This window comes from Ovis canadensis, chromosome 1 (genome assembly GCF_042477335.2).
Source record: "Ovis canadensis isolate MfBH-ARS-UI-01 breed Bighorn chromosome 1, ARS-UI_OviCan_v2, whole genome shotgun sequence".
Classification (NCBI taxonomy): domain Eukaryota; kingdom Metazoa; phylum Chordata; class Mammalia; order Artiodactyla; family Bovidae; genus Ovis; species Ovis canadensis.
This window is the reverse complement of record NC_091245.1, coordinates 234,702,648-234,730,153: the sequence shown is the minus strand read 5'-3', so window position 1 is coordinate 234,730,153 and position 27,506 is coordinate 234,702,648. Positions and strand designations below refer to the sequence as shown.

The 27,506-nt window shown below is 40.3% G+C and overlaps 1 protein-coding gene across 3 annotated transcripts in view; it reads left to right on the top strand.

Moving 5' to 3' along the window:
* The first annotated feature begins 802 nt into the window (after positions 1-802).
* KCNAB1 (potassium voltage-gated channel subfamily A regulatory beta subunit 1) overlaps positions 803-27,506 on the top strand; it is a 480,074-nt gene continuing 453,370 nt past the window's right edge. Inside the window, exon 1 of one of the 3 annotated variants that reach the window (XM_069561961.1) lies at positions 803-1,225. In XM_069561961.1, coding sequence (XP_069418062.1) covers positions 951-1,225 — 275 coding nt within the window. In that variant the 5' untranslated portion in view covers positions 803-950. Of the gene's footprint in view, positions 1,226-25,256; positions 25,762-27,506 lie in introns of those variants that run through there. The other 2 variants (XM_069561970.1, XR_011250933.1) reach the window with 2 other exon arrangements.

Genomic DNA, 27,506 nt, shown 5'->3' with positions numbered 1-27,506 from the left:
ATTGTCCCCTGAGCTATGACAGAGGTCAGATTGGTTGGTCGGCATGTGGGTCAGTCTCATGCGTCTTAAGCACAAGGGTCATTAACTGAATTTTCTTCTCATCTTCAGAATTAGTTTTCATGTGTACTTGGCGCATTCACCACCGCATCCATACCCAGGCACACATAGGCTCTCACCACTTCCTATCTGTTATTTATTTATTTTTTATTCCAACTTCATCTCAGTCTCCTCAATTGTAAGGTGATTCTTATGCTTCTACCCATCACAAGTACTGAGAGGATTAATGACTGAATCCGTTATGATAGGCTGCAGAAATGAAAGAATATTTGACATATGTTAAGTGGCTCGTTGATATTCAAAAACCTCCTTTTCCCTAAAGATTATAAAATAGATTGAAAATATTATTTTAAGGCTAATTATTACAAAAGGGATAATCCTGCCCTTGCCTTGATATTGTTAAACTTATTTGAGGAAACTCACATTGAAACTTTAAAAACTCTAAAGGGACTCTAATTAAGAATGCCTAATGAGCCTCCATTAGCCTCATATTTTTATAACTCTCATCTCATATGATGATCAAATATAATTTACAAAACTCTAATGATCTAAGGTTCAAAGTTATCATTGTTAAGTGAAGAAGAACTCCAAACTTTGCATAAGAAACAGCACCATAAAGCTTCAGTATTAAAGTCACTGGGGGTTGTTTTGAAAATTTCCATGTTCCAGGATCTCACAGATAGTGGCCGCCTTAGCTCTTCCTCAGGAAAGTTAGAGATACCCTTTCATCCCTTGCAGCAGACTCGGCTCAATTACAGCTTTGCGGCAAGATAAGGTTAAGGGGATGGGGGAGAACGGGAGAGAAGAGGGAGGCAGAAACAGAAAAATCAATTCAAATTACTTTGATGACAGTGGCTTCAAGTTTTCTCTGAAAGACAGACTCAGACTCCAGGATGCTGGCAGCCCGGACCGGGGCAGCAGGGGGTCAGATCTCAGAAGAGAATCCCAAGTTAAGGAAACCATCTGGATTTTCTGTAGGGAGCAAAGACAAATCTCCCAAGAAAGCTGCAGAAAATGGGAAGGAGAGCAGCCTCAGCCCATCGGGGCAAATTCAACTCAGGGCACGGCAACTGGCTCTGGTGCGAGAAGTGGAGATGAACTGGTACCTAAAACTCTGGGAGCTGTCCACCGAGCACACCACTGCCTACACCACCGGCATGCCTCACAGGTAAGACTCCCCACTCCCTGCACCGGCTGTATGAGACCCTGTTTGAAAGTGCTCTCCTGACTGAATGCTTGGATTTCTTTTCCCATGCTGCTGGAGATGTAACAGCTCTCACTGTCTTGTACAGATGATTGACATTTCCAAATATCTAACTGTAAAGAGCAGGAACTTGGTGAAAATGGCAAATAATGAACCCTGGATTGTTATTCAGAAAACACCCCTTGTAAGGAGGCAGTAAGCACTCAAAAGCCGAGAGGGAGAAGGAGTATGGCATTAAGATTGGTCTTAAATGACATTCAGAGGAGTTCAAAAATTGCATTAAAATGCCTCCTTCCAAAACAATAACAAAAACTTTGCAATTTTTCTCTACTTCCCTCACCTCTAGAACTTGAGGATGAGGGAAGGAAATATGTTTTGCCTGTTTGAAAAGTGTATAGTTGAATAGTGTGAACTTGTTGATCGAGAGCTCAGCATGCAATGGAAGTATAGAGTAGAACACACTGACCACCAGCCTGGGGGTCTGGGCCCCCTGTCTAAGACAGACATCATCAGGAGAAAAAGGTACTTTTTAAAAAAAGGAGGTCAATGTAAGACAGATCCCTGTAGATTTTCTCTCTGTCCTTTTCTCAGCCTCAGCTTCAAATAATGCAGGGGAGGAATAATTTCACAAATCCCAATGTTATAAGGCAAAATGTGTGGAGTAAAAGTGTCTGGAATCCTGAAATTTAAGAATGCTTATTCACTGTAACTGCTACAAAAAAATCTCTTAGGAATTAAAGATAATTTTTCAAGGAAAACGATCCTGAAAATAAAGACCAAGACAACTTTTTATTAAGTGACAATAAAAATTCACTAGAAATGAAAAATAGTTTCAATGAAATTGTCAAAGCAGGAAAAACTTTTTTGCAGAGACTGTGGCAGCATAGAAATTCCAGAATGTATTATGTGTATCAAAGCATCCCAGTGTGCTCTGAGCTGCCCCATTTTTATATTTCTAATTCTAACAAGACATTATAAGAAAATATTTAGTGATTGAATTAACTGATGCACATAGATTAAAAATTTGTTGGACTACAAAATGCCTGAACTTCCATTTTTCAAAGCTTTCCAAGGCAAGAATAAAAGTTACTGCCAAATCTAAGCCACCATTTAAAAATCAGAACAAGATAAAGTGTGTATAAGTGCTTTATGAAACACATTTACTATTTATGACTGAAGTGGTTTGTCTGAAGCTCCTGTAAGCTTGTGTACTTACATCTGGGATATAGTAATATCCCAATAGAGATAATAAATAGAGAAAGGACCAAGAAGAATGATCTCAGTCAAAGGAAGCATGAAAGAGTTTGTCAGTGTTGGCAGTGTATCTCATATCTATAAATCTTAAATTTTAAAGCCATTATTAAAGAATTTCTGGAAAAAGGCTTAGGTGGCAAGTGAAAAGCTTGATAATGTTTTCCTTTCCTATTCTTTTACTTACTCTAGACCAGAAACTTTCCTTAAAGGAGTCTAACACTGTGCCGTGCTGTGCTTAGTTGCCCAGTCGTGTCTGACTCTTTTGTGATCCCATGGACTGTAGTCCGCCATGCTCCTCTGTGCATACGGGATTCTCCAAGCAAGAATACTGGAGTGGGTTGCCAATCCCTTCTCCAGGGGATCTTCCCAACCAGGGATCAAACCCAGGTCTCCTGTACTGCAGGTGGATTCTTTACTGTCTGAGCCATTCTTAACATATTGTTTTACTTACTCTAGATCAGAAACTTTCCTTAAAAGAGTCTAACACAGGACTATGCAATTCCTACAGTATTATCTGATATTGGAATAACGTTTATCAGGTCAGACGGGAACATAAATTAAGGTAATCAGTTTGACCTGGAGAAGGAAATGGCAACCCACTCCAGTATTCTTGCCTGGAGAAGTCCATGGACAGAGGAGCCTGGTGGGTTACATTCCATGCGGTCGAAAAAGAGTCAGACATGACTTAGCAACTAAAAGCAATCAGTTTGAGCCAGCAACTTGGGAAAAGAAAAACAAGCTCTACTCTTTCCTGCTTTACTCAAACAATAGCAATTTGTCCCATATTCAAGAGAGATGATCCAGAAGTATGGTTTCCATAGTAACAATGGACACATTATTAATCACTGATTCACAATAGCCTGAGTCCCTTGCCTACTGACTGTGTTACAGAACAGTGAAAGTCCTATCTCTCGTACATCATCAAAAATGAAAAATGTCTCCTCCTCCTTTAGTTTTAGAGCATGATGTTTCCAAGTGAAAATTAGTGTGTGCAGGTGGCACTGAGCTCATTCATAAATTAGATTTATTGCAAATCTTAATGTGTACATAACTCAAAAAGACAATTTTTCTCATCGCCAGCTCCTTTCCATTTTACATCCCAATGTTAGAACTACTTCAGTTGAGTTCTTGAGATTAGTGGAGTGATGACAATGATCAACTGTAATGTACAATCCTTTCAAACTGTGATGTAAGCAACAGGACATGTAGTTCTTCAAGTGACCTGGTTTTCTTTCATTTATAGATGTTGCCAGTAAAGAACTTACAGGAATTTTTATGGACTTCCAATTGTCCTTTCTTCCAACAATATGGCCCAAGAATGATATCTCCATTAGAGACCTGTGTGTAGAATATAAGCATGATTAATATAGAATATAAACAAATTATCCACTGTAAAGTTTTACTTACAGGACAGAATATGAAATACTTTAGTCCTTGAAGACATTATATGTTTGCTATGGGTAATAATTCTTTGTGTCATTGGTTAATGGCCATCAACAAGGAATTGCTAGCGGTTTCTCACTCCAGTTTCTTTTCTGAGAAGATGGAATGAAAATATTTCACAGCAGGTTAATTGTAGTTCATGAGGAATTTGAGGACTGTCTTATGCCCAGATTTGGTGGTAACTTTAATTTGAAACAAAGGGTATTGTTAGATGATTGGAAGAAAGTGTTATAGATAGAGGAGGGTCCAGTGATTTCGGTATATCTAAGAAATAAAATTGTAGGAGTCGTGGCAGACCATGCACATTAGTCTGGAGTTAAGCGGTACTGATTCCCTTTCTGGGGCTATGTCTGCATAAGATTACATATGAAACAATCTAATATAATTTACTTCATTCTGATTGGCTATTTTGCATAATTGTCTAATGACTCAGTAATGCTAATGTATTTTATATGATGGCTCATTACTCTGCAGAACGAGGAAGGGTGGTTCAGGGACCAGAGTGCTGGAGTTGAAGATAAAGGGCTGACTTTCATTTCTTGTGTAACTGTGGATGTGATTGTTAATTTATTTGTTGTTTTTAAATAACTTTTTTTTCAGATTGCAAAAGTAACATCTGAACTTGGTAGAAAATTTTGAAAACAGAAACATAAAAAAGAAAGGGCAATCACTGCTAATATTTTGCTGTGCTTTACCCTAGCCTTTTGAATTGAAATCATAAATTTTTGAATTGAAATCATACATTTTTTCACTTAATAGTATGTCAGATTATTTTATTACCTTAAAAACCATTGAAAAATTTCCAAGGACTACATATTATAGCTATGTTATTGCTTAGCTATTCTTATTTTACTATTTATCATTATCATAAGTAATATTATAATAAACATCTTTATGTGAGATTAAAAAATCATATCTCTGATTATTTCTTAGGGTCTATTTCCAGAAGTGCAATTAATGGGTAAATATTACATATACAATAGTATTTATACATACATACATATACATTTATTCTTAATTTAATTGCTTTTTGAAAATGTTTTCTCAGTGTACATTCTCTTTTTATTTATTTTAATTGGAGGTTAATTACTTTACAATATTGTATTAGTTTTCCCATACATCACCATGTATCCACCACAGGTATACACGTGTTCCCCATCCTGAACCCCCCTCTCTCCCTCCTCCCCGTACCATCCCTCTGGGTCATCCCAGTGCACCAGCCGCAAGCATCCAGTATCATGCATTGAACTTGGGCTGGTGATTTGTTTCATATATGATATTATACAGGTTTCAGTGCCATTCTCCCAAATCATCCCACCCTCTCCCTCTCCCACAGAGTCCAAAAGACTGTTCTATACATCTGTGTCTCTTTTGCTGTCTCGCATACAGGGTTATCGTTACCATCTTTCTAAATTCCATATATATGCGTTAGTATACTGTATTGGTGTTTTTCTTTCTGGCTTACTTCACTCTGTATAATTGGCTCCAGTTTCATCCACCTCATTAGAACTGATTCAAATGTATTCTTTTTAATGGCTGAGTAATACTCCATTGTGTATATGAACCACGGCTTTCTTATCCATTCACCTGCTTATGGACATCTAGGTTGCTTCCATGTCCTATCTATTATAAACAGTGCTGCGATGAACATTGAGGTACACGTGTCTCTTTCAATTCTGGTTTCCTCGGTGTGTATGCCCAGCAGTGGGATTGCTGGGTCATAAGGCAGTTCTATTTCCAGTTTTTTAAGGAATCTCCACACTGTTCTCCATAGTGGCTGTACTAGTTTGCATTCCCACCAACAGTGTAAGAGGGTTCCCTTTTCTCCACACCCTCTCCAGCATTTATTGCTTGTAGACTTTTGGATCGCAGCCATTCTGACTGGCATGAAATGGTACCTCATTGTGGTTTTGATCTGCATTTCTCTGATACTGAGTGATGTTGAGCATCTTTTCATATGTTTGTTAGCCATCCATACGTCTTCTTTGGAAAAATGTCTATTTAGTTCTTTGGCCCATTTTTTAATTGGGTTGTTTATTTTTCTGGAATTGAGCTGTAGGAGTTGCTTGTATATTTTTGAGATAAGTTGTTTGTCAGTTGCTTCATTTGCTATTATTTTCTCCCATTCTGAAGGCTGTCTTTTCACCTTGCTTATAGTTTCCTTTGTTGTGCAGAAGCTTTTAAGTTTAATTAGGTCCCATTTGTTTATTTTTGCCTTTATTTCCAGTATTCTGGGAGGTGGCTCACAGAGGATCCTGCTGTGATTTATGTTGGAGAGTGTTTTGCCTATGTTCTCTTCTAGGAGTTTTATAGTTTCTGGTCTTACATTTAGATCTTTAATCCATTTTGAGTTTATTTTTGTGTATGGTGTTAGAAAGTGTTCTAGTTTCATTCTTTTACAAGTGGTTGACCAATTTTCCCAGCACCAGTTGTTAGAGATTGTCTTTAATCCATTGTATATCTTTGCCTCCTTTGTCAAAGATAAGGTGTCCATAGGTGTGTGGATTTATCTCTGGGCTTTCTATTTTGTTCCATTGATCTATATTTCTGTCTTTGTGCCAGCACCATTCTCTGTGGTAATATTCTAGAGTGGTTATCTCATTGCTTTTTCTGTACTACATAGTGTTTATAAAGCTTGAGTTTTAAAGTTTAATAAAGAGTTGGGTAGGTTAATTAACTTTCCTGAATTTCAGTTTCTTCAACTGCAAAGAGGACTAACAGCATTATAAAGGACTCTTGAGATAATGTAGAAATGATGTGAAAACTAATGTATTTTGCTTTCACACACTTTGGAATAAGGGTTAAGACAAGACCCCATGTTGTCCTTGGTATATTTAGGCTTATGAAGATAAGCAAAGTTAGGGTGACTCAAAATATCTAGCAAAAATGTGCACTTCATCTAGCACCTGACAGCTGAGGATCCCGTTGTGCTCAATTAATATTTATGAGAGCCCATTGTGTGTGCTTACAGAGACTTTCTAGGGATTCATATGATCACCACCCTCCTAGGGAAAAGTGACTTACCAACAGAATAGAGAGAGCTTTCATATACTATCAGAATTAACATTCCAAGCCAGGGCTGACCTATTCGTTTGAACTGACTGGACATTTAGTAGGACAAGACAACATATGAATGATTGTTGAGCTATAGCATTTCAATAGTGATTTCTACCATCTTAATAAATGTTTATTACCTGACAAGTAGTTACATTTCTAATATTTTGTCTCTGCTGCCAAAACTTTCTGCCTTCTTAGAAGTTATTTACTTCTATGTATTTTCAGAGGATCAGATGTGGTCACATGGGAGGACAGAGCTCCCAGGTGAATTTTGGTGGATTCAGTTCCTGGCAGCAGGTGATCCCTATGGCTTGGGCTTACGTAGGAAGATCTGGTTGTTAAGAATCAAGTCTGCAGTCAGAGAACAAACACTGAACAGCTACTGATTGAGCATCCTCTCTGTGCAAAGCCCTGTAGGTGACACAAGGGTGGATTAGTTAAGAATCTTGCCCTCAACCTAGGTACAGCTTAGGGGAGATGAGCCATGTATGTAAATAAGAAGTACTACATAAATGAAGGTCATAACAAAGCGCAGAGGAAGGAGAGCTCACAGCTGCAGTGATTAGATCTGAAACTGCAGGGTGTGCAGGATGTGAGCAAGTAGAGATGGCGGCCAGGAAAAGCAACCCACGTGGAGTAAAGAGTGCGAGCAAAGACACAGATGTAAGAACGTATGGAATAGAAATGGAGAGCAGTTTGTATTCACGAGTGCAAACAACAACCCCTTTATGGAGTCTGACTGTACTCTGGGTCTGCAAGTGGGCATAAGAATACCTAGTTCAGGAGACTATGGGAAATGATATAAGACAGGTGCTGTAGATTGGACATGTGATCAGCTTTGGTCCCTCTGTCCCTTCCTCCCTCCTCCTCTGTCAACCTAGAACATAGTGAACAGCACCAGTAAAATGATATCAAGGATGATAGAGCGATAGAAATAGGCAACAATGGAATAACTCTAAATTTTTAAACCAATTTTTTCTTCCTTAGGAAACATTCTTGATTAGATTTTTTGTTAAAGAGAAAGCTCTTTTATTTCTTTCAAAAAAAAAAGATGATATATATGTTTGTTAGAGCAGACACACTTTCTTTGTCTCTAACTCTTAGAATATCTATATGAGAAATTACATAGAAATATCTTTCCAGAGATATTAAAATATGAGGACATTGTTGGGTAGTTTACCATGATTTTGGACACATGCTAGAAAGATTGTGTGCTCAGTTGCGTTAGTCATGTCGGATTCCTTTGCAACCTCATAGACTGTAGCCAGCCAGGCTCCTCTGTCCATGGGATTCTCCTGTCAAGAACACTGGAGTGGAATACATCTCCCTTAAGCTGTGAGTGGGTTGCTATTTCCTCCTCCAGGAAGTTCTTCCTAACCCAGGGATAAAACCCACATCTCTTGTGTCTCCTGCACTGGCAGATGGATTCTTTTACCACTAGTGCCACCTGGGAGCTTCTTAGCCACTAGAGACATGAGTTTAATCCCTTGGTTGGGAAGATCCCCCTGCAGGAAGAAATGGCAGCCCACTCAGTATTCTTGCCTGGAGAATCCCATAGACAGAGGAACCTGGCGGGCTACAGTCCATGGGATTACAGAAGAGTTTTGGACACAGCTAAGAGACTAAGCATGCAGAAAGACTGCTTCCTGGCTCATTGTCCTGTTGTTTTGAATGTCAGGTTACCTCTCTAAGCCATTGCTCCTTTACTCCATGTCCAAGGTTAGTCTTTATAATTCTGTCTCTCCATATTGAATATTCTACTTCTCCTGGGGTGAGATGACATCATGCTATGATTTTAAAATTTAGCTTAGTTTCATTTTATACAGCTTCAGTTCAGTTCAGTTCAGTTCAGTCACTCAGTCATGTCCGACTCTTTGTGACCCCATGAATCGCAGCACGCCAGGCCTCCCTGTCCATCACCAACTCCCAGAGTTCAATCAGAATCATGTCCATCGAGTCAGTGATGCCATCCAGCCATCTCATCCTCTGTCATCCCCTTCTCCTCCTGCCCCCAATCCCTCCCAGCATCAAAGTCTTTTCCAGTGAGTCAACTCTTCGCATGAGGTGGCCAAAATACTGGAGTTTCAGCTTTAGCATCATTCCTTCCAAAGAAATCCCAGGGTTGATCTCCTTCAGAATGGACTGGTGGGATCTCCTTGCTGTCCAAGGGACTCTCAAGAGTCTTCTCCAACACCACAGTTCAAAAGCATCAATTCTTCGGCGCTCAGCCTTCTTCACAGTCCAACTCTCACATCCATACATGACTACTGGAAAAACCATAGCCTTGACTAGATGGACCTTAGTCGGCAAAGTGATGTCTCTGCTTTTGAATATGCTATCTAGGTTGGTCATAACTTTTCTTCCAAGGAGTAAGCATCTTTTAATTTCATGGCTGCCGTCACCATCTGCAGTGATTTTGGAGCCCCAAAAAAGTAAAGTCTGACACTGTTTCCACTGTTTGTCCATCTGTTTCCCATGGAGTGATGGGACCAGATGCCACGATCTTCATTTTCTGCTTAGGTGTATTTTATATAACTTGGTTTATTAATTTTTTACTTTCACCCTTCAGCTTCTTGTGCACTCCTGGGATTAGCCAATGTTAGACATTGTACATCTTGCTTTATCTACAAGCCTCTGGGGCTACATAAACTGGGGACAGATCAACATGAGCTCTGATGTCAGACCAACCCAGATCTGAAGCTTGGCTCCCCTGTGCCCTACCTACCAGTCACTAGCTATATGACCGTGGATCTTAGTCTCCTTGGGCTTCCCTGGTGGCTCAGATGGTAAAGTGTCTGCCTGCAATGTGGGAGACCTGGGTTCAATCCCTGGGTTGAGAAGATCCCCTGGAGAAGGAAATGGCAACCCACTCCAGTACTCTTGCCTGGAAAACTCCATGGACTGAGGAGCCTGGTAGACTACAGTCCGTGGGGTCGCAAAGAGTCGGACATGACTGAACGACTTCACTTTCACTTAGTCTCCTTACCTGTAAAATGGGAATAACAATATTACACATTCATAGAACTGGGAGGATTAAATTGGATATCTATCAAAGTTTTAGCATGGTGTTAAGTGCAAAGGAAGGGCTCTTCAGCAAATTCTATTATCACCATTCCCCTCTGGAGTCACATCAGCTTTCATCCATGACTTTACCTCCACAGTCTTCCTTTCTCTGGCTTCCTTCCATGTATTCTCTGAGCCTAGGAAAATTCCTCATCTCTAGGAGAAAGATCTTAACATGCTGCTTCCCTCCCTGCTTCACTGAGAACACCATTCTTCTAAGATTTTCTTTTATGTCCTCATTTAAAATCCTTTCTGATTAGCAAGGATCAAATGTCTGTCTGACAAATCCTCTCTCCACGCAGAGAGAATGAATCTATTGTCTTTGGAATAGAGAGGCCTGGGGCTTAAAGTCTGGCTCTATTGCTGACTGTATAGATTTCAGCAAATTATGTCCAATCTCTGAGCCTCAATTTGTTCATCTGTATGGTGGAAATAAAAACATCTGCATTTTCTATGTTCTAGGATTTTAGAGGTTAGCTCCAATAGTATGTGTAAAAATCCTTGATATGCTTTAAACCACTATCTATATATAAATGATATATAGATTATTTATATATGAACTATAACTACTATATGTTTGCTTTTTTATTATTTTTATTATCTTCTGTCCTGAGACTGCGGCTGTAATTCAGTCTAGAACATGGCTTGAGAGAGTACTGCTGCTACTGCTAAGTCACTTCAGTCATGTCTGACTCTGTGCGACCCCAAAGACGGCAGCCCACCAGGCTTCCCCGTCCCTGGGATTCTCCAGGCAAGAGCACTGGAGTGGGTTGCCATTTCCTTCTCCAATGCATGAAAGTGAAAAGTGAAAGTGGAGTCACTCAGTCTTGTCCGACTCTTCATGACCCCATGGATTGCAGCCCACCAGGCTCCTCCATCCATGGGATTTTCCAGGCAAGAGTACTAGAGTGGGATGCCATTGCGTGGTTACCTCTAATCTGCTTTCTAGTAAACACAGGGATAGATACAGCCATACTTCTCTCCCAGACCCTGGCCAGGATTTCTTGGGTACATTGCAAACACTATAACATCTGAATTCCTTTCCTGATATCAGCAACTGCTTGCTGAATATCTATTATATACACAACACTTTTGTTATATTATTCAATTTAATCTTTTCTAACAATTTGTGATGTGACTTTTTTTTTAAAATCATCTCCACTTTATGGGAGAAAACTGAAACTTAGCAAAGACTCTCCTCATGGTTAGATTCAACTAAGCAATAGAAACAGCACATGAACCTGGATAATGGGCTACAGATGATACCTCTTAACCACTGAATATTTCCTCCCTGAATTTGGGTTGATTTTAGAAGGTTCTGAGATGTCACATTAGTAATTTCACCCTTTCACTTGAAGTGAGATGTGGGATTCACAGCATCCCCTCCCTACATAAGGTCCTTGCCATTGCCCTGAGAAGGACTGGGAGATGTCAGGGAGCAGCTCAGATAGGGAGGAAGTCACTCTGGTTGAGAGCAAAGGGCTGAGCAATAGAGTGGACTATGGATTTCAGTATTTCTTCAAGCTTTTCTCCATCAAAAGAGCTATGTAAGAACAAAGGCCCTGGAGGTGTCCAAGCGTCATCCTCTATTAGATGAATTTAGCTTAATTTCAGATTTTAGGTTTGAGTCAAGAGTCTTTGGCCAGCTCCATCTAACACCAACTCTAAGAGGATGCAGAGGTTATGCAGCAACAGCTATCGAAGTCCTTCCAGTTTTAGATTATGAAGGTCACTAAATGGCGTGTGCTAATGTTCTACAACATTTTCACTGTTGTGTTATGTGCTTTTGCTCTACGGGTGGAGGAAATGGCATAGTTTTGAGAAGCCCTCGCTAACACTTCTTTGGAGATGACAGTTGAAACCATATGTCCTTTAATCAACAGCTTCCCTACCTATGTGAAGTGCTATCAGTTCAGTTCAGTCCAGTCGCTCAGTCATGTTCAATTCTTTGCAACCCTATGGACTGCAGCACGCCAGGCCTCCCTGTCAGTCACCAACTCCCAGAATTCACTCAAACTCATGTCCAAAGAGTCGGTGAAACCATCCAACCACCTCATTCTCTGTTGTCCCTTCTCCTCCTGCCTTCAATCTTTCCCAGCATCAGGGTCTTTTCAGATGGGTCAGCTCTTTGCATGAGGTGGCCAAAGTATTGGAGTTTCAGCTTCAGCATCAGTCCTTCCAAGGAACATTCAGGACTGATTTCCTTTAGGATGGACTGGTTGGATCTCCTGGTAATCCAAGGGACTCTCAAGAGTCTTCTTCAGCACCACAGTTCAAAAGCATCAATTATTCTGTGCTCAGCTTTCTTTATAGTCCAACTCTCACATCCATACATGACTACTGGAAAAACCATAGCTTTGACTAGATGGACCTTTTATGACAAAGTAATGTCTCTGCTTTTTAATATGCTGTCTAGGTTGGTCATAACTTTTCTTCCAAGGAGTAAGTGTCTTTTAATTTCATGACTGCAGTCACCATCTGCAGTGATTTTGGAGCCCACAAAAATAAAGTCTGTCATTGTTTCCACTGTTTCCCCATCTATTTGCCATGAAGTGATGGGACTGGATTCCATGATTTTAGTTTTCTGAATGTTGAGTCTTAAGCCAACTTTGTCACTCTCCTCTTTCACTTTCATCAAGAGGCTCTTTAGTTCTTTGCTTTCTGCCATAAGGGTGGCGTCATCTGCGTATCTGAGGTTATTGATATTTCTCCCAGAAATCTTGATTCCAGCTTGTGCTTCTTCCAGCCTGGCATTTCTCTTGATGTACTCTGCATATAAGTTAAATAAACAGGGTGACAATACACAGCCTTGATGTATTCCTTTTCCTATTTGGAACCAGTCTGTTGTTCCATGTCCAGTTCTAACTGTTGCTTCTTGACCTGTATGTAGGTTTCTCAGGAGGCAGTTAAGGTGGTCTGATATTCCCATCTCTTTAGGAATTTTCCACAGTTTGTTGTGGTCCACACAGTCAAAGGCTTTGGCATAGTCAATAAGGCAGAACTAGATATTTTCCTGAAACTCTCTTGCTTTTCCAATGATCCAACAGATGTTGGCAATTTGATTTCTGATTCCTCTGCCTTTTCTAATACAGCTTGAACATCTGGAAGTTCATGGTTCACATACTGTTGAAGCCTAGTTTGGAGAATTTTGAGCATTATTTTGCTAGTGTGTGAGATGAATGCAATTGTGCTGTAGGTTGAACATTCCTGGCATTGCCTTTCTTTGGGATTGGAATGAAAACTGACCTTTTCTAGTCCTGTGGCCACTGCTGAGTTTTCCAAATTTGCCGGCATATTGAGTGCGGCACTTTCACAGCATCATCTTTTAGGAGTTGAAATAGCTCAACTGGAATTCCATTACCTCCACTAGCTTTGTTTGTAGTGATGCTTCCTAAGGCCCACTTGACTTCACATTCCAGGATGTCTGGCTCTAGGTGAGTGATCACACCATTGTGGCTATCTGGGTTGTGAAGATCTTTTTTGCATAGTTGTTTGTATTCTTGCCACCTCTTCTTAATATCTTATGTTTCTGTTAGGTCCATACCATTTGTATCTTTCATTGTGCCCATCTTTGTTTGAAATGTTCCCTTGGTATCTCTAATTTTCTTGAAGAGATCTCTAGTCGTTCCCATTCTATTGTTTTCCTCTATTTCTTTGCACACGAAGAATACACCGAACTGTGCAAAGAAGATCTTCATGATCCAGATAATCATGATGCTGTGATCACTCAGCTAAAGCCAGACATCCTGGAATGTGAAGTCAAATGGGCTTTAGGAAGCATCACTATGATCTAAGCTAGTGGAGGTGATAGAATTCCAGTTGAGCTATTTCAACTCCTAAAAGATGATGCTATGAAAGTGCCGCACTCAATATGTCAGCAAATTTGGAAAACTCAGCAGTGACCACAGGACTGGAAAAGGTCAGTTTTCATTCCAATCCCAAAGAAAGACAATGTCAAAGAATGCTCAAACTACTGCCCAATTGCACTCATCTCACATGCTAGTAAAGAAATGGTCAAAATTCTCCAAGCCAGGCCTCAACAATATGTGAACTGTGAACCAGCAGATGTTCAAGCTGGTTTTAGAAAAGGCAGAGGAACCAGAAATCAAATTGCTAACATCTGCTGGATCATTGAAAAAGCAAGAGAGTTCCAGAAAAACATCTATTTCTGCTTTATTGACTATGCCAAAGCCTTTGACTGTTTGGATCACAATAAACTGGAAAATTCTGAAAAGATGGGAATATCAGACCACCTGACCTGCCTCTTGAGAAACCTGTATTCAGGTCAAGAAGTAACAGAACTGGACATGGAACAACAGACTGGTTCCAAATAGGAAAAGGAGTACATCAAGGCTGTATACTGTCACCCTGCTTATTTAACTTATATGCAGAGTACATCATGAGAAACACTGGACTGGAAGAAGTACATGCTGGAAGCAATATTGCTCTGAGAAAAATCAGTCACCTCAGATATGCAGATGACATCACCCTTATGGCAGAAAGCGAAGAAGAACCTAAGAGCCTCTTGATGAAAGTGAAAGAGGAGAGTGAAAATGTTGGCTTAAAGCTCAACATTCAGAAAACGAAAATCCTCAGATTCTATCGCATCACTTCATGGTAAATAAATGGAGAAACAGTGGAAACAGTGACAGACTTTATTTTTTGGGCTACAAAATCACTGCAGATAGTGACTGCAGCCATGAAATTAAAAGACGTTTACTCCTTGGAATAACAGTTATGACCACCCTAGACAGCATATGAAAAAGGAGAGACATTACTTTGCCAACAAAGGTCTGTCTAGTCAAGGCTATGGTTTTTCCAGTAGTCATGTATGGATGTGAGATTTGGACTATAAAGAAAGCTGAGAGCCAAAGAATTGATGCTTTTGAACTGTGATATTGAAGAAGACTCTTGAGAGTCCCTTGGACTGCATAGAAATCAAACCAGTCTATCCTAAATGTGATCTGTCTTGGGTGTTCATTGGAAGGATTGATATTGAAGCTGAAACCTGATGTGAAGAACTGACTCATTTGAAAAGACCCTGATGCTGAGAAAGATTGAAGGCAGGAGAAGGGGATGACAGAGGATGAGATGGGTGGATGGCATCATTGACTCAATGGATGTGAGTTTGAGTAAGCTCCAGGAGTTGGTGATGGACAGAGAAGCCTGGTGTGCTGCAAGTCCATGGGGTCACAGAGTCAGACAGAACTGAGGGGCTGAACTGAAGAACTGAACTAATTTCTTTGCATTGATCATGAGAAAGGCTTTCTTATATGTCCTTGCTAATGTTTGGAACTCTGCATTCGGGTGGTAAACCTAGCTGCTATTTAATAAATCCCGAAGCTTCACTGACCTGATATAAGAAAGTTTTATTTCCTTCTCATGTAAGTGTTATCAAGAATAGGCAGTTTCAGTTAGGTCAGATCCAGGCCCAGGCTGATGAAAGTTTGCCATCTTCAGCTTTGTTTACTAAGCTGACTGGTAGCTGAGTGTTGACATTGGTCCAGAATACAGAAGAGTATGGTGGATCATGTGTAGAATCACTTTAAGTGGCAGCTGTAGGTAAAAGTGACATTGACTGGAATTCAGTCACATGATTATATCTAACTAATCGCAAGGGAGGCTGGGAATCATAGTACAAATGTATGGCTAGGAAGAGAGAAAAACAGGCAAGGTGAACAGCTGGCCAGTCCCTGCCACTGAGCCATGGTCAGTGCAGAGTAAAGGAGGTGTTGAGGTGGAGTCTGGCCGCTTCCTGTAACAGGAAGGGGCTAAGGCACTCCTTTCCTTTCAACATTTTCCCTCTCATTCAGAGCCTGACTCACTGACCTGGCCTTCCCCATACAGTGGGTAAATCTCTTTTGGCTTCTCTGCTTGGACCTCACTTCCTTGTTTTACTGAGAAGGTCGATGTCCCTTCAGAAACCTGTAGATAGTGATGTGATATCAGCTTGGCAGGTGCTTGGAATACAGCCTTGCAAACGTCAACTCATGAGTGCTTAGCTCCCATTTTGAACCTGAGTTTTGTTTTTTTTTTAATTGCGCTAAGAATCATGTATGGCTGAACAAGCCAGGAGCCTCCCTACAGCTCCTCTGCCACGGGGTTGTGAGGTGGGGTTGCTGCAGTGCAGCAGGTCATCCCTTCCTATGGTAGCAGCCAAGGGCTCTGGCTGACAGCTCATGGGGCAGAATCAGGCCCAGAGGCCAGGGAGCCCTGTTGAGAGCCAAGAGAGCTCACTTATTCAGTCTGTTATTTCAGACTGGCCAGGTGTGTGTTTTTAAAAGGAGCATCCAGGAGAGTATGTTCTTTCAAACAATGTAATCATTACATATGTTTTCCTGTAATGCACTTATAGGTTTCTCGCAGGTAAGCCAGTCACTCTGTTCCCAACAGCAGGGTGCACCATGGTTTTGAATGTAATATCATTATGTAAAACTGCATATCATTTAAAATGGCATTCATTCTCTGTCTCAATATCCTCTCACAAGATATGTGCACAGTTTTGTGTGGAAGGGTGAGCAATTTGAGGAAAAATTAGTTAAGAAAATTTGGGTTGTTTTTAAGAGCCTCTTTTTTTTATTACAAATTTGAAATATTTCACTTAAAAAATTAAAGCCCAAAGTGCATTTTGTAGCTTAATCCTCATATTTAATTTGATTACAGCAATGAACATTAGGTATGAAACAAGCTGCCGAAAAGGGCTGTTGAATTATTTAATAACCTCTGGGATTCAGGAGGTAACAGTCAGCATAAACAATTCCACAAGTGCAGTGTGTTAGAAAAATCAGCTCTTTCTGTCTCTAGGCTTAGCAATTCAGATGATGTGACTATCCAAAGAGCAGTTACTTATTGAACAAAATATTAAATGCTTGAGTCTGTTTGAAATATTTTTAGGTTCCAGATGATCATTTATCTAAAACATGGCCAAGAAATATTAAGTGTAAATGTGTTTTAAAAGTATTTCAGTTGAATGAATTTCCAATGAAGTCAGTATTCAGAATTCAAGACACTCTTCTATTACCATATATGTAATATTGATAGAATCAAACTAGAAAATTAAGTAGAAATGCATTCAAGAATTTTGATCATTTATTATGTTCAACTCTGGGGATATGGAGATATGTGAGGCAGGCTTCTTTCCCTGAATAATCTTGAAGTCTTCTCGGGCAAGAAGACAGGTCCACTGTATGATGTTTGAAGTGTGAATGAAGTGCTATGGAAATAAAGTAATAGTTCTACCAGGAGGTGAGGAGATAGGAAAGAGAAATGTCAGGGAATAAGACATCATTTCAACTGGACTCTTACAAGAATGTGCAGGATTTTGTGGGGATATGAACCAGCAAAGGGGCAGGCGGGAAAGGTGCAGGGGAAAGAAGTGTGTAATCTAAGGCTCAAAAACAAAGTTGACTTTTCCTTAGGCTAGGAACCAACTAAGCTGCTAAGTTATTTGTGAGAATGGACAAGATAATATTTCTAAATGCAGAAAATAATTCACAGTTAGGCCTTACTCATTTAACATCGTCAGAGAATGAAAATTTTGACTCAAGTTATTTTCTCCAGTACCTGAACCTTTCTAATTTAACTGTCAAGGTTTTAACTTTTTAAACCTGAAGAAGCAATTTGACAGCTCTAGTTTATCTTGATAAATGTCACCTATTGTGCTATGTTAAAATGTCCTCAGGGACTATTAAGGCCGATAGATCTATTTGCCTTGAAAATTAGAGGCCTCATTTTGCTATTTTGCTTTAAATGTTGGCTTCTGTATTTTCCCCCTCCATTGTTCTTTCTGTATATTTACTTTGTTGTAGATTTTCTTTGCTCCTGTCAGGATCCCTGCCTCTAATAACCCTTTTCATCTAATTTGCTATCTTTACTCTGCTGAGGAATGGGAAATAACAAAATCTGTCTTTCTTGAATAATGATCAAGAAGGAGTGGGTTTATGAATTGATTGAAATGTGGCCTTTGTGATATATTGTGTGTTCATTTGCAGATTCTTGGTGATGTTCTTATCTAGCAAGTTTTCTGAAAAGGTGACCTCTAAAAAAATCAGTTGTGGCTTTATTTGAATTAACACTGAAATGTGTTTGGGAAAATGCCAAGCGCTGGAAGGGCCTCCCATTGAAGTTTATCTTGGCATAACCCTTAGAGACTTTAGAAAAGCAAAACCACGTAGGACACAATTTTTCAAAATGTTGACGGGATACTTGTACTCCCGATTTGATAAATTTCCCAGCTGAAAAGAACATTCTATCATAAAGTAAGCAAAGTGAAGCTCTTCATTTGTCTTCCGCAGCAGAAGCACGCAGAGGGTTTTTTCAGTGGATTGTTTTTCAACAGGATTGCCTTGGAACTTTGGTCAGTGATAAACATTTATAATTATGAAACCTTGAAATGATATTTCAAGAAGCAATGTAGGATATGTGGGGTGTATAATACATAGTAAATGATATTTCAAGAAGCAATATAATACATAAACTAGTTTAGTGATTTTAACTCTGAGAAGGTAGTATTATTTTCCCCATTTTTCCAAGGAAGAAACTAAAAACTCAGCACTCATATCTCAGAGTAGCATCTTGTTGGGTAAGGCTTTAAACCCCTGTCCCTTTGACCTCTAAGCTCCTGAAAACTTATCCTTTACTCCAGTCCTTACAGTAACTGACTCTTAATGTTGCCAATTTACCTAGATGTTTCTTTTCTTATTGGCAAGGCAAGAGAATCAAACCAGCTGATTTCTAAGATTTCTTACAGTTCCAATAGAATCATACATTTTTTTTTTTAGATAATCTTAGATAAGTGTCTGAATAATCTTAGGGCTTCCCAGGTGGTGCTAGTGGTAAAGAACCTGCCTGCTGATTCAGGAGACATAAGAGATGCAGGTTTGATCCCTGGGTCAGAAAGATCCCTCGAGGAGGAAATGGCAACCCACTCCAGTATTCTTGCCTGGAGAATCCCAAGGACAGAGAAGCCTGGACGGCTACAGTCCATAGGGTCACAAAGAGTCAGACAGGACTGAAGTGACTTAACACACATGTAAGTGCCTGCAGGGCCTTCCCAGGTGGTGCTAAGAATCTACCTGCCAATGCAGGAGATGTGGGTTTGATCCCTGGGTTGGCAAGATCTCCTGGAGGAGGAAATGGCAACCTACTCCAGTATTCTTACCTGGAAAATTGCATGGACAGAGGAGCCTGGCAGGCTACAGTTCATGGAGTCACAGCTGGACATGATTTAGTTAGAGCACTCATGCACAAGTGCCTAGGAGAAGACAATGAAAGGGTAGATTGGTTCAGACGGAATGATTGCAATAAAACCTTTTACTAGCACGTTGTTATCACAACCCTGAAACTATACATTTTTAGGCCTTGCTTTGTAGCTGAGATTTACCTCTTAGGATGCTACTCTGTGTCCCAGCCTCCCAGCCTCGCCTTTGACAAGTTCAAGACCCTGAAAGAATAATGTGTAGAAGATGGATGAGCCCCTTGGCAGAACACACTGGGGCAGTGGCTGTAGAGGTGAGGGGTTCTTTGCAGCTTTCGAATCTGCTTTCTGAGGAGATGCTTAAGGAGGGATGGAGGGATTTCTCACCAGATGCAGAGCAAATGCACTTTATCCAGATAATCTTTCACTTTTCCTTAGGAAGGAGAAAGTCATGTTTAAAGTCATCCCATCCATTTTGCAGTCATGTAACCCGTAGCACTGAAGTCTCCTGAAAATTGTTGCTTGCTCTGTCTGTCGAGGTCAGCGGCATATATGCAACACAAGGGACAGCATCCACACAGACTGCAGTGTCAATGGCCATTCCCTGGAGTTGTGCAGTGCAGCAGGTGCTGTAAAAATAACCATTCATTCTGTGTCAGCGACATCAAATACCGTATTTCCTTTAATCTTCACAACAACCCTACGTTATAATATGGTGAAGTGTATTTTTCAGAGGAAGAAATGGGACTCAAAAAGTGCCTGTGTGGGCAGGGATCCAACTCAAGTCTTCCTGCTTTCACAGACAATGCTCTTTCCGCCATACTCCACCTCTCCTCCATGGAAGTTCTCCAAGTCAGGCCAATGCAGAATGGGATAAGGCAGGGGGTGAGAGGAGGAGAAATGTGATCACACTATCAACCTGATTTCAAATTTTCTGTCTCTCAACAATACTTAAAACGAGACTGCAAAGCCCCTGTAAAAGGACTAAGACCTCACCACCTACCTACCTTCCTCATCACCTACCTCTTCTCCAATACATTCTGTGTCCCCAGTGGCCATCTTTCAAGGCATTTCTGGCCACAGAATGTACTTTTCACATCGCAGTCCCATTGGGCATTTCCTTTGCATTTACCTTAGAATAAAACCATGTTTTGTCATTTTTTGAGCCCTTTTGCAGAATGGGCAAGAGAGACACATTCAAAGTAGTGAGGAGAACTTTTGCCGCAAATGCCAAAACTCAAAGATGCTTTCTTATTGTAGATGTGGGTCAGTGTGGGATAAAATACAGGTGTCAGTGAAATCCCAAGGGCCAGCCCTGCCACAGCCCTTTACAGCTGAGAAAGAGACCATAGACCTGATCACTCTTATGCATGCTTCTGTTTTTCCTAAAACAAGGCTATAATGTATATATCTATGCATATATTAGCAATATGATAATTACACATTGGGGAGGAGTTGCTTTTATGTCATAGTGCAAGAGTGTATAATATTCAAGCAGCAGGGATAAGGACAAGAGAAAACGGACTGAGGTTGAGGTAGAGGCATTGTCTTCGGGAGCTAAGGTTGCCTTAACTGGGGCTCTCCATTACTTCCATGGTGTAACCTCATGTGCTGAACATGTGTCCCCTCCCCGGTGCTGCTGGGACTGTTTTATTCTATTCCTAAAGAAATTTTGGCCTAAAAGGAGGTGAGATGTATTGTCTAGGAGAGGTCCAATCAGTGATAAACATACTTTCTAGATTAGGCTTCCTTGGACTTCCTTGGTGGTCTAGTGGTTAAGAATGCCTGCCAGTGCAGCAGACATGGTTCGATCCCTGCTCTGGGAAGACTGCACATACTGTGTGTGCCACAACTACTGAGCCCACACACTAGGGCCCACGCTCTGCAACAAGAGAAGCCCATTCAGCACAACTGGAGACTAGCCCTTGCCCTCTGCAACTAGAGAAAGCCCACTTGCAGCAATGAAGACTCAGTATATATATTATATTAAAAAAAAAAAAAAGGTTTGGCTTCATGCTTGATTGCAAACTTCTGAAGGGACTCCTTCCACCCCTCCCACCCTTCCCTTTCCTGCTGCTGCTACTTCCTCTACTCCACCCCCAAGACTGGGTTTTCATTTCTCCTCACTGCTTGCCTGTATTATAGCTCATAGTGTACAGCTTTGTAGCCTGTCTGGGTCTCTCTCCTCTCCTTTACTGCGAGCTCCTCACAGTAAAGGGCAAAGGTGATATTTTCTTCATTGTGTTAAGTTTATACAACCCATACATATTCAGTTGTGGTCTCATCACATGCAACATGCAACTAGACCCCAGGTAGCTCTGGAAAAGGTGAAGAGAAGAGACAATGGCATCGACAAGAAGAGAAACTAGTCAGATGGTTCCCAAGGGCTGGAGGCAGACATCTCAGGCATGTGACTGCTCTATCACAGCATCACCTGCAGAGCAAAAGGACAGAGTTCCCATAAGTAATTGGAATAGGAAGGCAGGCTTGCCCGCATCTGTGGTCTGGTGTCCCTTGTCCAAATTCATCTGGGCAGCTACTCTTCATCCTGGCTGTGGAAACACAGTTCCGTTCTTCTGGTCCCTCCAGTTCCTGTCTCAGCTTTCAATTGTAGGCCAAGACAATTTTTAGATGACTGTGAGATATCCATATATCTAGGATATTGTGCTTAACAAGTTGCCTCTATCCAAAAAAATTAAAATTAGGCTATAAATATGATTGGCATATTCTAAGAATAATGGTAGCAATTTCATGGGCCTGGAATCTTAGAGAGCTAGCTAATAATTCACTGAGTCAACATAGGAAAGGCCCTCATCTCTATAGAATGTTTAGCCCAAGTAGCTTTTAAGACTCACAAGACATTAGATCTAGAAGAATCTTAGAGAATACTTAAGTCTGAGGCCATAAAAACTAAGGGGACAGAGAAGTCAAGACCTGCCAAAAATTACATGGTTATTTACGAATGCTGAGCAGGTGTGGATTAAGCCTGCTCACCATCCAGGGCTATATGAACTTCTATTTGTGACTTATAAGCCCCAGGGCCTCTTGCATTCCATTAGCAGAACGTGGCCGGAAGCACCTCTCTCATCAGATAGCCATGTCATTTTTCCCACACTCTGCTGACCCTGGGTTTGTATAATGCGTAAAGATTCTGAACAATGTATAATAATTATCATCCCATGGAAGGAAAGACAGATATTAACTTCCCCCACCCCCGCCTCCCTTACCCTTGCTCCCACCCCAGCTGCTCAGAACCATTTCCTATAATCTTATACACATCATTTAAAATTTATTTGAGTTTGAGCAACAGCCAAAGGACACATAGTTCCTTTATAAATATGGTTTCTACTCCCCGTCTTCAAACTGGGACCTTTTATGACAATGATCAACTTTTAGAACTTAGTAAAAAGAAATTTCAGCTTCTGGTAAATACTGGCTTTCTTGTCGCTCGCTCCCTTCTTGGGCCTGGATCCATATTCAGAGGGCAGAAGGAAACAATGGGGCAGGCTCCTTTTTCACTGTTCATGACTGCTCTTCCGGTTCACTCTGTTTCGTCCTTGGGGGAACTCCACTGGAAGAACCACTTCCGTGGCTGATTCAAACAGTGGCTAGTGTAAGTGACTGAATAATAGATACAGACTTTACTTGGAGATTCGAGTTTCTCTTTAAGTCCATAGCACTGCTGGACTGCTCTTCTAGCTTTTCTGGCTTTCTCTTTGTAAGCTTTTATTTCTCTTTTGAGGTTCAGAACTTTGGCAGCTGGGGTGCATGAGCTTCAGCAGTTGCAGCACACAGGCTCAGTATTTGCTGCTCTCAGACTAGCGCATGAGCTCAGTGGTTGTGGCACAGGGGCTTAGTTGCTCTACAGCATGTGGAATCTTTCCAGACCAGAGACCGAACCTGTGTCCCCTGTAATAGCAAATGGATTCTTATCCACTGCACCATCAGGGAAGTCCTGGGACAATATATTATGAATCTGTGTTCCCAAAGTAGGTACAAGTTGCCATTGGTGGACAAAGAGATAATTTTAGTTGGTACACAGAAGGGGCATTAAATAAGCTTGATTTACACTGTAAAGGTGGTATATTCCTATTTCAATTTCTTTCACCTCTTCTGATTACCTTAAAAAAGGGAAAATTAAAAAAAAAAAAACCAACTCTCAGATCTGTGCTAAAATACCTAAATCACCTCTTTAACACCTATCAATCTTCTCAGTAAAAACCAAAAATATAAGTCTCTGTCTGATTGAAAGCCTTTGGACACCAATAATGTCTAGTTATAGTTTAATACTATTCTTCATTTTTATTGTATTTATTTTTTCCAGGTTGACTCTATTTTATTGCAAGTGATAAAGTTTTTCTAGTTATGATGCTAGTAGTACAATGTTGCCTTATTAAATCTCTCAGGGTTGCTATAAGAAATTACTACGGTTTAAGCAACAAATATTGATTTTGCCTGGTCATGGAAGTTGGAAAGTCCGAGATCAGGGTGTCGGCATGGTCACGTTCTGGTGAAAGCCCTCTTCCTTTTTCACGGACAATCATCTTTTGCTGCATCTTCACATGGCAGAAAGAGAGGAAGCCAACTCTCTGGCCTCTTTTTAAAAGGGCAATAATCCTAATTAGGAGGGCTCCACTCTCATGATATAATCATCTCTCAAAGGCCTCACCTCAATCACAATGGAGATTAATTTCAATATAGGAATTTTTGGAAGGAAACAAACATTCAATTCATAACACTAAGTAAATTTGTTTAGCTAAAAAAGAAAGTTATCAATAATCCCAAACACTAAATAAACATTGGTATAGGTGGTACAAAGATATGGCAGAAATCATCAGGGGTGTGCAAATGTTTGGGAAACTGTTTAGAGCTGTCAAGTGAGTGCTTTTGAAGTGAATTTCAAGAGGAATTTCAAGAAATGATTGTGTACTAGGGGTTAGGAGCTTGAGGAAGAATTCCTCGAGAAGATGAGCTTTAAGGGAACATTTGAAAGGTTTAGGGAGAAGCCATGTGAGCCAGGATATGGTTAGGAACAGGAAGTGTGGTGAACTGGATGAACCATTCATGCCCAGAGGTCACGGTGGGAGGAGAGTCACAGCTGGAATCACAAAGTGGAAAGACCTTATACGAGGTCTTTCTTTGCTTTTTAGAAAACTTTATTTTGAAATAATTATCGATTCACATGCAGTTGTAAGAAACAACCCAGAGAGATCTCATATACCCCTTACCCAGCGAGTGGGAGTTTTTATTTCTTTATATGTTCAGATATAAGTTCTTTGTTGGATATATGATTTGCAAATACTTCCCCTCAATCTGTAACTTGTTTTATTCGTTTACAGAAAGTTGATGAGATCCAATTTATAATTTTTTTCCTTTATTAATTGTGTTTTTTATATCAAGTCTAAAGAATTCTTCTCTTAGCCCTAGTTTCTGAAGATTTTCTTCCAAGTTTTTACCTACAGGTTTTATAGTTTTACATTTTATATTTAAGTCTGTGATCCATTTTGAGTTAATTTTTATAAAAATGTGAGGTGTTTAAGTCAAGGGTTCATTTAGTTTGTTTGTTTATAAATGTCCAATTTCTCTAGCACTGTTTGTCAGAAAGTTTACCCTTCTATTGCATTACTCTTGCATCTTTGTCAAAAATCGGTTGGGCATATTTGTATGGGTCCCTTGCTTGTTACAGTCACCTTATTGATATCTCCTATCATTTGACTGTAACATCTGAAAAATAAAAAGGTTAATGGGCCTTTCACCCAAATGAATAGTATAATAAATTACTTGACTATGGTATGTTTGATGACTTAGAGAGGTCTCATTACATACTCATGAATCATCCCCAAGGCCTTATGATCCTTATGAGAACAGAACATTTGGCCCCTATCCCACCAAAATATTTCCTTTTACCTAAATAGAAAGACATGGGGAAGGGTGCCCATATTTTTTTTTTTCCCCAGGGCCAATAAGCGGTTGCTTAAGTTCGACTTTGCAAACTTTACAGGGACGAGAAATATGATTGGTTTTGGTAAGGCTTCTTTTTGCACGGGCTTCAGCAGGGACTTAACTCACAGTTCTGCCAGGAGCCTGCTCGCATACATGAACGATAGGGGACATCGAAGGAAAACAAACTGATCCCTTTTAGGGACACATCAACGCCAGATAACCCAAGAGAATCCTAGCAAGATACAGCCAGTCTTACAGTGAAGTATTGTGAAATTAGCTTTGCCTCCTTGAGTTTATGAAGCATGCATCTGTATAAACCTGCTTGTGCAGACATCCCCAGCCCCAAGCTGGGTCTGCCCAAATCCAGTGAATCGGCTCTGAAATGCAGACGGCACCTAGCAGTGACCAAGCCTCCGCCTCAGGCAGCCTGTTGGCCTGTTAGGCCAAGTGGAGCAGTGGAACGGAAACACCTGGAGAAGTTTTTACGTGTCCATGGAATTTCACTTCAGGAAACCATCAGGGCAGAGACGGGCATGACTTACAGGTACTTGTTGGTTGCAATATTATCCAGCTAGGGCACTGCATTGAAATCAAAGTTTGTTGTTGTTAAAAAAAGAACGGTTGAAATAGCAAAAAAAAAAAAAAAGATTATGTAGAAAAAGGAAAAGAAAAATAAATGCAGTGAGCGTTCTTCTTGGGTTGCCTTATTTTTTCAAGCTTTAAATTGTCCACTATCTCTTTGCTTCAAAGATTACATATAGTCAGGCTCACCTGTGGAAGTTCCCATCCTTGTGCCATTAGAAATGTCTTCGGCTTGATACTGAAGCAACAGTATGTGGTTTTGCAGGTCATAATGATGAATGGGAGCTCTATTCTTCTTAAGGAAATTTATAAATTAAGAATAGAATTTTTTTTTAATGCTGCCTTGTCTTCAAGGCTGTTATTTTCTTTTAAGTCTGAATCATATGGTCATGCTAGTAACTAATAAAGTAGTTCATAAGACTGAACAAGTTCTTAAAATGACAGCACTTTTTATCAGTGTAGCCCAACATAAATTACTGGTTGTTCTCTAACCCTCTAGTACCATCCATTTATTCTGTGAAAGATTAACAAAAGAGAGAAATTTTTTCCTAGTATGTGGTTGAATGTATAATCTTTTACAATTGCTCTGAAATAGAAAGTATCGTTCTTTTTCAGAGCAATTATTGTTCACACCTCTATAAGTATGTCTGTGCTTCGCTAAATAACCCAGCTATACCTGCATCAGTATTTGCTTGACAAATGCCTAGAGTTTTAAACATTGAGGAAGCTGAGCAAAAGCTATTCAGAAGGACAAGGGTACTGAAAACAAACAACTCCCCCTCCCCGCTCCAAAAAAAATCCCAAACCAAATCCCTTACCATTTGTAAACAACAGTTGTCTTAGTTCAAGTCAAAACTTCTAGTTCATAGAATAAGATTGCTTTTGTATAAACAAGATGTCCCTAGCTGATTTTATTTTCTATAATCTAAAGGTCTATTTTAATGCAGTAACTACTGCTCTAGTTATCAGCTAATTTGATTAATAAAGCAATTTACATTGAGATGGCTCCTCTCTGGAGAGCAAAGTATTTCACACAGACTCTTTAGGCAATAAAGGGCTCCTGCAGAAGAGGAATGAACTCTTCAAGTTTTATAGGGCATATTAACATAGGACAACTCATCCCATCGTGCTTTCGAAGTAGAGCCTGAGCAGAACCAACAGCCTTTCCAAAAGAATCCGTGGTCCCACAGCCTGGGATCGAGGAGACGCTGTTATTCCTCACCTATCTTCCCTGAATCTATCTTTACTGGAAGGAGCTGCCTTCTCTGATTCTCCTCATTCTCTCAGTCTCTTCTCCATTCTTTCCTTGACCCTCAGTGGTAACAGTGGTGGAATATAGATCTGGGAAGGATGGTCTGCTTCATTGCTTAAAACATAATCTGTCTTTGCATCTTTGTCCCAGGATGGGTGGTATCACCATGATCTCTTGTGTATTTCTTCAGAGGGTATATGCCCCTTTTGCTCAGAGTCCCAGTTTGAATACCAGTTACGTTTTTGTGATGTGTGTCTGTGTTCAGATGAACATATGTTCCAGGACAGTGTTTTTTCAAGCAGTTATAGAGTAGAGGAATGCCTTCTTCAAATAGATAAGAGCAAAAGTGTCTTAGTTGAAGCTGGGAGCTTAAAGCCCACCTGCTTGAGGGGAGCAGTCACACCAGCTCAGGTCCCCAGGCACGCCTGAGATCCTGTCTTCTGCACGACTTGAGA